Source organism: Monopterus albus, unplaced genomic scaffold (assembly GCF_001952655.1).
Source record: "Monopterus albus unplaced genomic scaffold, M_albus_1.0 scaffold33.1, whole genome shotgun sequence".
In the NCBI taxonomy this organism is placed as follows: Eukaryota; Metazoa; Chordata; class Actinopteri; order Synbranchiformes; family Synbranchidae; genus Monopterus; species Monopterus albus.
Window position 1 is genome coordinate 459027 of NW_018127913.1, and position 10759 is coordinate 469785.

Genomic DNA, 10759 nt, shown 5'->3' on the forward strand with positions numbered 1-10759 from the left:
TCCTAAAATAAATACATCACACAAACATAAATGCCACATTTTCATCATCATTTCTCCACAAATTAGCTCTAACTCCTATTTGCATGGCACAATAGAAACATGGTTTTCTAGAGCTTAATTTAAAATTTGGTCTATATTTAGATGAAAACCATGACATATTCTCATACATTGCTAACACTGTCTATGGTGACCCTTTGTCACAGGTTTTGGCCTTAGAGCAGACATGACTTATGTTCACTTTAAACACACAGTGAATATTCCTCCTCAGGTTGTTTTTGAAGAATCGGTAGAGGCATAAATATGTTCAACCATGCATCATTTGACATGCAATATCCAAACTAATTGTGGTAATCACTGCAGGTAATTGTACTGTACGTTTACAATGTCAGACAAATTGTGAGACACAAAATGTATTCAAAAATGGTGGAATCTATTAAGTAATTTCTATACCCATTGCCTAAAATATTTAATTAGGAGGATGACTGGGTGTGCACTTGAATCTGAACATTACGCAGCCCGGCATAAAACAGGAATAAATGCTGATTTAGGGGCTACTCATACATGCCTGCCTTATGTTGAAGGAAGATCATTACTAGCACATTTTGTACTTCTTTGTCTTTTGAGCAACACATTTACACATTGTTTGCATATCTTTTATAGATGTTACAGCCTGAGGACACTGTGTTTGCATGGTCCAAAATTCAGTCTAAGAGCTTATTGCGTCACGTCTGCAGGACACTGGCGCCGAAGTTTTTGTGAAATGCACCTTTATTGTATGTTTTTAGGCTGATTAGACACTTTATCTTCCCATGAATCCAAACAACTTCGCACACTAAATCCTGACATTTTCTGATAGTTTGTCTGCAATGTCCTGCAGACAAAACTAATGGAACAGTGAGTCATGCAGCTTTTCACCGCAGCACCAGACCCTGCTGCCCTGCTGGTGGAGGAACGCCGTTAATTGCTCTGGATCGGTACAGTGGCTCCAATAGGTCTGCGGCGGCGTGGTGTCCCACTGAGGACGCCTGCTTCCTCTGCTCTCAGCCAAGATGACGACCAGAAACGGCATTTTGCAGCTTCGGGTGTCGTTTAACGTATGGATGGATGATTAGCGATCTTTGAATCTGAAGGTGCCACTATGCAGCCAGGGATGTTAGAGGACGGAGCAGCAGGGGCAAAGAAACATCACAGATGAGTGCGGATGCTGCAGGACGGGTCGTCGCTCCAGCCGCCTCCAGCCCTGCCTCCTGTCAAAGGAGTGGCTATTTCAACATACCCGGCTGGTAAACGCATGCAATGCGCTGCGGCACACGTGGGCTTTCTGCGGTTTTATTTGTTTCGCTTGGCGATAACCTGCAGCACACAGACTGAGGTACCGCTTTATGGGTTCATGGCAGTTTGACTCGCACTAATCCAGCACTATAGCAAGGTAAGGCAATGCATGATCACACTGGCACTGTGTGGATTGGGGGGAGCAGTGCATTGATCTAGCTTTACTGAGTCACCCTATTAACCTACCTGTTAATTTACTTTATGCCATTTGGGGCTCAGTTTGGTACAGGTACATCGGGCCAGTGGTGAAGAACCGCACGTCCGAACAGCTGGTGTTTAAATGAAGAGCTGGGTGGAGGCCTACAGTACTAATGGGATCTCAGACTTTTGCATTACCACATTTATGAGCCAATTAGCAGCACTAGTCATTCAATTAAGTGTTATCTGACTGTGTTGATTGTAATGCTCTGTAAGTGTAAGGCAAGCCTGATGGGACATTTTTACAAAGTGAAACCATTCTTATCCCAAAAGTGATACAGGTGGGACAGGTAAGCTTGGAAATAGACCAATATCAATGTAAGTTTACAATTATTTACCAGATTCTCATAACATACTGTGGCACTTTTCCAATATGCTGCTTTACAGTATCTGACTGTGTTTACCTTGCCGTTTACATCTAGTTTCGAAGGCTCTGTTAAACCTTTGCTCCAGATACATTTGCTACAATATGTTGACATGCAAGCTGCTCTGATCGTATTTGCTGCCCATTTACAGTACGCCTGAGGATCTGGTTCCTGTAGCTTTTTGGATAATGACCACATAAAGCCTGTGTTAACTTGATTGATATGCACAGTATGATACATTTGCAAAGGAGTAAACTCTGAACTTGTCACAACATTGAGGCATGTTACAGTGGTGCCTGCTGCAACAGTCCTGGGCAGCAGGTGCTTGAGTGAGGTGTTCTCTCTCTGTCGTAACATCAGCTACAGAAATATTTCATTAAAACATTTTCCCACAGCAGTGTCCATGTATTTAAGTGAAAGCATACTGTCACAGCTAATTTGAAATACTAATTCTGGCAGAAGGTTAAGTTCATGATATGTTGGAATGTGACAGACGCTGTCATCTCAGTGAGTCTGTCTGGAAACACCGCTTATTTGACAGATATATTGACATTGTTTATGAGTGCTCATTTAATCTATGTTGACTTAGCTCAGATGTACATTCTAATCTCATTAAGCCAGTAATCATCATAAAGTGTGGTGGGCTGTGTTAGGCGTGGACTTTGCAATATCCATCCATCCATCTATTATCTATACCACTCTGTAGAGGGTCCTGGGGTGGCTGGAGCCAATCCCAGCCGATATTGGGTGAAAGGCAGGGTACACCCTGGATGGGTGACCAGTCTATCACAGGACTGACAACCATTCACTCCTAGAAGCATTGTAGAGTCTCCAGTTAACCGAACCTGCATGTCTTTGGCCAGTGGGAGGAAGCCAGAGCTCCAGGAGGAAACCCACTCGGGCACGAGGAGAACATGCAAAGCCCAGACAGAAAGGTCCCGGTCGGCTGCAAGGTTTGATCCTTGTTGCTGTCCCATCACTACTATACACAACAGCTGAATACTGAGGGGGATGTGATGGCCTTGATGTTGTTTGTAGTGAGCTGCAGTATTTCACAGTGACACGTTCTCTGTTCTGCTCTGTTACTATTTATAACTGACTCTGCACACTATTTGTAAATACTTAACCTGAGGGCAAAGTTTTGCACCTGAGCAAATAGTTAAAATGAAACACGTAGTGTGTGTCTGTCAGTAGTGTATAGTTGTTTTAAACTACACATTTCTATTGTGTTAGTGCCGTTATGCATATGTGCCATTTTCCTCTTTTCTAATCAGAAAATACAATGTTGTTTGACACAGTATGATCACATGATATTGTCTTTGCATGTCAGTGCAAAGCTTATAACCGCTGAACATGTTTGGTTTCTGTCATCAGCTGATGCACAGTTGGCTGTATAATTTCATAAATGCCTTTCAGCCTTCTATTTGCATGAGAACAGGTGGAGGTCTGTACGGTATATCCTGTTATCATGGTTATGGAGCCTCCACCTGCTGCTATCTCTACATGCCACTGATGATATTTCACAAAGTACGCTGTGTAGCAAGCCCTACATTTTGCATTTTATGGCCCTCTAACATAAAGCTTTGTTTTAGTTTGAGCTTGTTCTGCATTTCAGTGACAGTTAAATGTCAGCAGAGTGAGGTCACATGTGACACAGGACAGCTTGCTAGTACTTGGATGTCTCTCTTTTACACCTTTGTTCTTGGCAATTAGATCAGTCATTGGTTGCTGATTAGCCTGACTGGTTAGAGAATTTAAAGTGGCTGAATGTTGATTTAGTTTCAGAAGCTTTGGACACCCTGTGATCAGTGCTGGTAGAGTTTACCCCTCTTTACCTGATATATTAACATAACCAGGGCTATAAGCATGCTTACTGTGTACAAATACTCATCATTACTATATGAAATGGTATATTTGTACGGAGGTGGAAATCAATAGACAGATAGATGTATGTCTAGATTAACATTACTGTAACATTACTGTGTTAAGCTTGTGTTAACCTGAATGCTCTCCGTAAGGTTTGTGGCAGTGGTGTGTGTTCTAGTTATGTTTGCATGCATTCTCATTCACGCAGCCAATGCAATCTTAAACTCAGTCCTCTAATCTCTCTGTTAAAAAGCTGATGGCCACCCGTAAAGACAGACGCAGAGATGGAACCCCACTGGAAGAAAGCTGTGGAAAAAAGAGCAGTGGCCCCTGTCCTGGAGATACCCTGCCCTGGAACCTGTCCAAACACCAGAAGGTCAAACTCTCCAAGTCATCCTCAGGGGAGGTCCTGGATCCAGCAGAGAGGGCTGTAATTCGCATTGCAGGTAGGATAATGATAAAAACTTTAGTATTATTTTCAAATATGTTACAGTGCTTGCTTGTCCTGAATTTGCTTGAAGCAAGCATAAAAAGTAACTTATGGTAGATCCTGTATTTGACCTCCAGCAGGCTAGAGGTTTGATGACATAGGGATTACTTGCAGGATAGGTAATAAAACCATAAATATGTATATAACGATGGATGACATGACAGCTCCTCAGAGTGAAGCAACCGCAGCCTCTGTTTTCACAGTATTTTGGTGACATGTCATCGAGTTTTATATACAGCCTGTGGTTTAACAGAGCACACGCAGACATCCCACCTCTTCTGTAAGCTCTGGGAGTCTCCTGTGTATGGATAACAGCTCACTGATTAGCAGCTCACATTATGCCAGATTAGATTTTTTTTTTTTTTTTGGGAGTAAACAAGAGATGGCGGGAGAGCGAGCAAGCATCCTGATTCATCTCTTTTTGTGGTAAGTGAACATATCATTTTACATCAACCTCTCTCTCTGTAGGTTCACTGTAGTGTCTTGCAGCACCGTGGCAGAGTCATCCAAAACGAAAATACAAAACTCACTTCACTCAAGAGCATACTAAAGTTATCCCTGCCTAAGAGCAGTAAAAAAAAGAAGACGGTTTTACTCTCTGTACTGTTTACAGCAGCATTTTTTTATTGCCCATGGTGGATTAAATGATTGTAAAAGACACGTTAAAGTGAATTTAACAGGGTTCCCCCTGAAATGAGTATTTGCAGGGTGGAGTGTCGGCACATGTCAGCCCTGTGATAGACTGGAGGACTGTCCAGGGTGTACCCCGCCTCTCACCCAGTGTCAGCTGGGATTGGCTCCAGCCCCCTGCTATCCTATTCAGGGATAAGCGATATAGATGATGGATGGATGGATGGGTGTCTGCACATCTGCTGTGTGTGGTCACATGTGCAGCAGACTAGAGATTTTAGTTGTATTTTTGTTTATTTGTTAAGAGGAAGCAGGATAGCTGTGAATTGTAGTAAATGTTTTGAATAAAAAAGAAAAAATTACTTAAAAACTAGACTGTTCATCCCTTTGACAGCCTACTTCGGATACATTTATTAATGATGAATGATTATTGGAAAATAATGTAAACATGGTACGGTATATTTTTTTATCTGAAGGGTGTATGGGTGGACACCAGGATCCCTGTTAACCGTAGGATGCTTTGCTTTGCTTGTGGCCATACTATGCATTTTAAACTGCCTTAATCTGTCTATGGAGGTTTAAATACCAGGTCACTGAGGAACAATCAACCTTGTAAATGAAAAAAGATCATTCTTTTCCTTTGCCCACTTATAATAGGTACTGACAGCTGAACAGGATACACAGTACAAAAATACATTAAGGCAAGAGAAGTGAGAGAGATGTTTTCCAAGTGGGAGGCGTGTTTTCCTTTGCTCAAAGAATAGGTTGGGATCCTGTCCAATTCAACTTTACAGATGCTGGAAACACAGTATTTATGTACACTATCAGTTAGAAGTGCCACGAGTGTTTATGTGGCAGTTGCCTGAGGGCAGGTCTTAGATGTTTTTACTCAGCTCATGGTCAGTGAAGGCCTCATGTATTATAAATAAAAGAATATTAATTAAAATGCCTTGGTATTAATTATCAGTACCATCTCTACAATGGTCATGTGACTTCTATCAATAATTTACTCTACTAGTCATTTGATTAATTCACTCCTGAGTGGTATACTAAATCTGACCATCCTGTTGCTGTCATTGTTGTTAACCGTCTCTGAAGTGCATAACTTTTCAGGTTTGCAAATCAGTTATTCAGTTACACATATCTTTTTAATTACATTACCTAGAGCAACTACTTAGAGCAGCTTAGATACTGTTGTAACACCTCATGGGAATAAGGCCTGAAAAATGAGAGTGAGAGGTTGTTAAGACCTTGTGTTAAGTGCTGGCTTCAATTAAATACCTCTAATCTAATTACCAGGCCCAAATGGAATCTGGAGATTTTTTTTATACAGTTTTCTGCAGTTATTCAGGATGGAAATCCGTGGAATACTGAGGAGTGATTTTTTTAACTTGTAAAAGTGAATATTCATTTAGCTAACAACCTTTTTTTTTTTTTTTAGCAAAAATAAGCATAAAAATGCATTAAAGCAACTAAAATAATTGTGAGCAGGATGAAATAAATCACTTTATATGAACTTTTAAATTTGAGAGTTTTTATTTTATAGACATTGGAAATTCCCCAGCACAAAATTTGAGGACACATGGCCACTGAAATAGAAATTTAAATTGTTCTAGATGGAGGCTTCAGACCGAACACTGTGCAAAAAAGGAAGGGGGGAGTTGGAATACGGTGCACATTTTTCGACAGTCTGGCTAGGAGACATTAATATCTTTGTTAATACACGTTAACCTGGGTTGTTTACATAGGCTGCTGAGGGGAACAGCTTTAGAAAGTTGACATGAGAGGTGTCACAGACTGCTGGGTAAGGAAAGAACCTCTAGACAGAGATGTGAATGTCCAATCCTTGGCTTGGAAAACGACAAAAACCTCAACACAATATGTTGTGCACATACAGGTGGGGGCAAGCACGTTCTTACATTCTAAGTTTTTCTGCTTTCTTTTCAAAATCTGTCGGTGTTGTCAGAATTTTGCGGGTGTAGATTTCATTTGGGCCGACTTATTAGCTGTTGGTGATGTTAGCAGGTTGCGAACAGGAACGTGGAGACTCCACTGTGATCAACCTGATCATTTTCATTCAGTGCAGAGTTAAACACAGTTGACCTGTGACTGAGAGACACATGCAGGCACCTTTATAAACTGATTCTGACACATTCTTTAAACACTCCTACTGGGAAGAGAGCCGCCTTCTTCCACTGTTAGGTTACTGTACCTATGAAATAATGCTTGTGTGTATTGTGGTATATTTTTTACTACAATATTATGAGCTCAATGAAAAGTACACATTTGAAATTATCAGATGAGTTTAGTGGATGTTCTGGAGAATAAAACAAATGAATAATTACATCACATCAAGTATAAAACAGCAACTCAATCGATGTCATCATGGGTTGGCCACGAGAGCCCAAGCAACCATCCCTGTAGGGTACTCCTCAATTATTCATTACAGAGAGGCTATGATCTGATGCTACACACACATACACACACTCTGGAAATGATGAGTGTAGGCGAACAGAGCCCAGTACTTTGTAGCTTGTATATAACAGGCTGCAGTATGTGGGGAATTATGAGAGTCATTCCCTGTCTGTTCCTCATGTTATCAGTACACCCTGTGTCAAGACCAAGAGAGAAGCTGCCCAGTTAAAGGTGTAAATCTTTACTGCACCAATGCAGTCACAGTACTACTGACAGTTACTGCATAGAGACATAATAAAGCTCCTGCCCTCGGGCAGCTTTTTTAATAGTGCAATAAAACAAGTTGAATGGAAGCATTAGAGCTGAATACAGTGGCATTTTGTCATATTATGCTTCGCATTTTTGATCTGTTGAGCTGAATCACTTATAAACGCCTCTTTGTACTTCTAATTGTATTGCTCAGGTTTGAGAAATGCTTTGTGTAAACTAAATGCTATGGTTGTGTTTGGGTCAAGAGAGTCAACAGCTGTGGTGCTCTTACAGACAGCAGTAGCTGATTTGCCCAGCAGATGGGGCTGGTGGAGCTTTGTCATCTTTAAGAGTCATCACTTCTTCTGGGAAATGTGTGTCATTTCTCATACCCGTCTTAAATGCCATTGACTACTGTACATAGTGTATGCCTTGTGCTCCTTGCATTACAGAGCTCTACCTTATTCCGGCATTGTTCAGTGAAGGAGTTTATCAGACAGCATAGCTTAATTTCTGCCATGTTTTAACAGATGTGACCTTTATGCCTTTCCCCGTTGCACGCTGTATCAGTGAACGAATGCTGAACTACGCCGGTCTGAAATTTTGCAAACAAGTCACGATGAAATGTGAGGTGTGAATGGACATATCCAAACAAGCAACAGCAGAATAACTGCATGTCACGTTTGTTTTGTGGATAGGAAGCTAGGTCTGTTTTTATTTCTTTTTTTTTGCTTGACACTCACCCATAGTTTTACTGTTATTACAGCAACATTGCAACATGATTGCACTATAAACTGGGTTGGCATTGAGTCTAGCCCCAGCCTTGGCTGACTGACAGAGAGATGTGTCAGGACTCCAAAGTGGTGATGGTCAACTCTAGATTTTATGCACAACTATTAATCATAGTCCAATGTCTGCTATTGAATATGACATAGACTTATTTTGGCCGAAATAAACCTGATTTATAATAGGGAGTGCGCTAGATCAAAATATAAAGGGGAACAGAAGCACAGTAATGTTTCTTTGATTTTCAAACCATGCTTTTAATGATGAGATGATTTCCATTCCATCAAAATCCAATGGAGGTTAAGTCCTATTGAAGTTCAAGCCAGCCATAGTTTCTCCCAAAGAACAGCTGTCACAATATTTTTAGAGGGTTTGTCATCTTCCACAGCCAGACTATCAATCTAGCTGTTGGCCAGTATTAAACACCTGCCCATGACTGTGTGTGTGTGTGTGTGTGTGTGTGTGTGTACACAGTGTTTTGTTTGTGTCCTCCATGGTTTTCTATCTGCGGTGAACTGTGCTTCAGTAATCCCCTCGACACTTGAGTGTAAAAGATATTCTGTAATTTGTGAAGACCGGCATCACGTTCTCAGAATGGAATAATGATAAAGATGTAGCATCACCTGTCTTGTGAGTCAGTCGCACTAGAATATAAACATAGAGAGTTGAATGGGATATTATAGCTATAAGGAAGATGTCAGGGTCGGCGCGTAAAGCTGCCGATGATGTCGAGGGTGAACTCAATTATGACGCCAGACGAACACAGGCAGAGTATAGATTCTTTACTAGCAACACAAAACAAACAAAACAAAAGTCCAGAATCCAAATCAAGATCACTAATACAATCCAAGGTCAAGCAATCCACAATCGCGAGGTCGGAGAAGAGATATCTGAGGGCCGGTACACAGCAGGCTAACAGAATCGGGGGGATAAGGCAAAGAACGGTGGTCAAAAGCAATCCGAGGTCAGAACAAGAGAGTCATGCACAAGAATAATTGCTGGAAAGTCAGAACTGGGGTCTAGAACAATGTGGCAGATTTCCAGTCAATGGAAAGCTGCTTATATCGGGGTGAAAACAGGTGTAAACAATTGAGTACTGATTAAAGTAAAAAGTCCGTAACTGAGTTATGGCTAAACAGGAAGTTATGTCAAAACAAAAACATGCAACCGGAAACTGGTGGAACAGAAACATGACAGAAGAAGTTATATAGTATGCTATATTACTGGTACAACAAATTTAACAAAAAATGTGTAAAAGTACTATATGCAAATTAAATATGAAATCCTTACTGGTATCCTAGATGCCCAAGACTTGTTGACTAGCATGTTTTATTTTATGTGTGATATATACAAAGCACAGCTGTGTCTGTTGTTTCCTTCATCTACTGAGACCATTCACAGGCAAATTATCAAGTCAAGAGCAAACCCACATGCACAGGCTGTGTATACAAGACACAAGAGCGCACACACTGTACATAGCAAGAGGTTCACATGTTGAATTGTGCACCCATACTTCCTTTAATGTGGAAAGCTTGTGTGTCTAAGCAAAAAATATGTGCGCGAGTCTTAATCCTGGGCATGCACCTGTTGAGTATTGTTGAATGAGATCTGGGAAGCCATGCACATTTCCACATACTTGTATTCCTTCTTTCCTCAGCTTTTACCTGACTCATTAAGATCACGTGACCATGAGCCATTAAAGTCACAACCTAACTAAAGAAGCAGAAGTCACAAAGCCAGATATGGTTGTCCAGCTGTTCGGGACTGGACAGAAAGCTAGAGTGATCCAGCAAGTGCCCAGTGACAAATCAAAGTAACTTCTTTGTGTGTGTGTGTGTGTGTGTGTGTGTGTGTGTGTGTGTGTAAAAATGAGGTTGTGAGCTCCAGTATCGGTAAGGATTATTATTCATGGTGGGTGGGGTTCTAAACATTTAGTCTTCAGCATTGCTGCTTTAGGTTCACGTAGTTTTCATATATACTGCTCAGAAATTTAAGGGAACGTTTAATCATCACAGTATAACACCAAGTTAAACTTCAGGGATATCAATCTGCCCATTTAGGAAGCACATGTGATTGTGAATCAGTTTCACCTGCTTTGGTGCAATGGAGAGGCCAAAACGAGACAATCCCCCAAAAGGGAATGGTTTTCCATGTGGTGGCCACAGAGGAATGCTCCCTCCTGATCCTTCCTGACTGATTCTGCTCAAGTTTTGTGTTTTGCTAGTGTCCTTGCCACGGCTGGAAGCATGAGGCAGTACCTGCAGCCCAATCAGATTGCACAGATAGTCAGTTACTCCAAGATGGCACATCCATACGTGCAGTCGCTAGGAGGTTTGCTGTGTCTCCCAGCACAGTCTCAAGAGCATGGAGGAGATACCAGGAGACTGGCCATTACACCAGGAGAGCTGAACAGGGCCGTAGAAGGGCA

The 10759-nt window shown here is 41.4% G+C and overlaps 1 protein-coding gene across 1 annotated transcript in view; it reads left to right on the top strand.

Annotated features, from left to right (window-relative positions):
- The first annotated feature begins 2783 nt into the window (after positions 1-2783).
- Positions 2784-10759, top strand: part of LOC109958524 (plectin-like) — a 151140-nt gene continuing 143164 nt past the window's right edge. The window contains exons 1-2 of the mRNA XM_020597238.1: positions 2784-2848; positions 4015-4207. Coding sequence (XP_020452894.1) covers positions 2810-2848; positions 4015-4207 — 232 coding nt within the window. The 5' untranslated portion in view covers positions 2784-2809. The remainder of the gene's footprint in view (positions 2849-4014; positions 4208-10759) is intronic.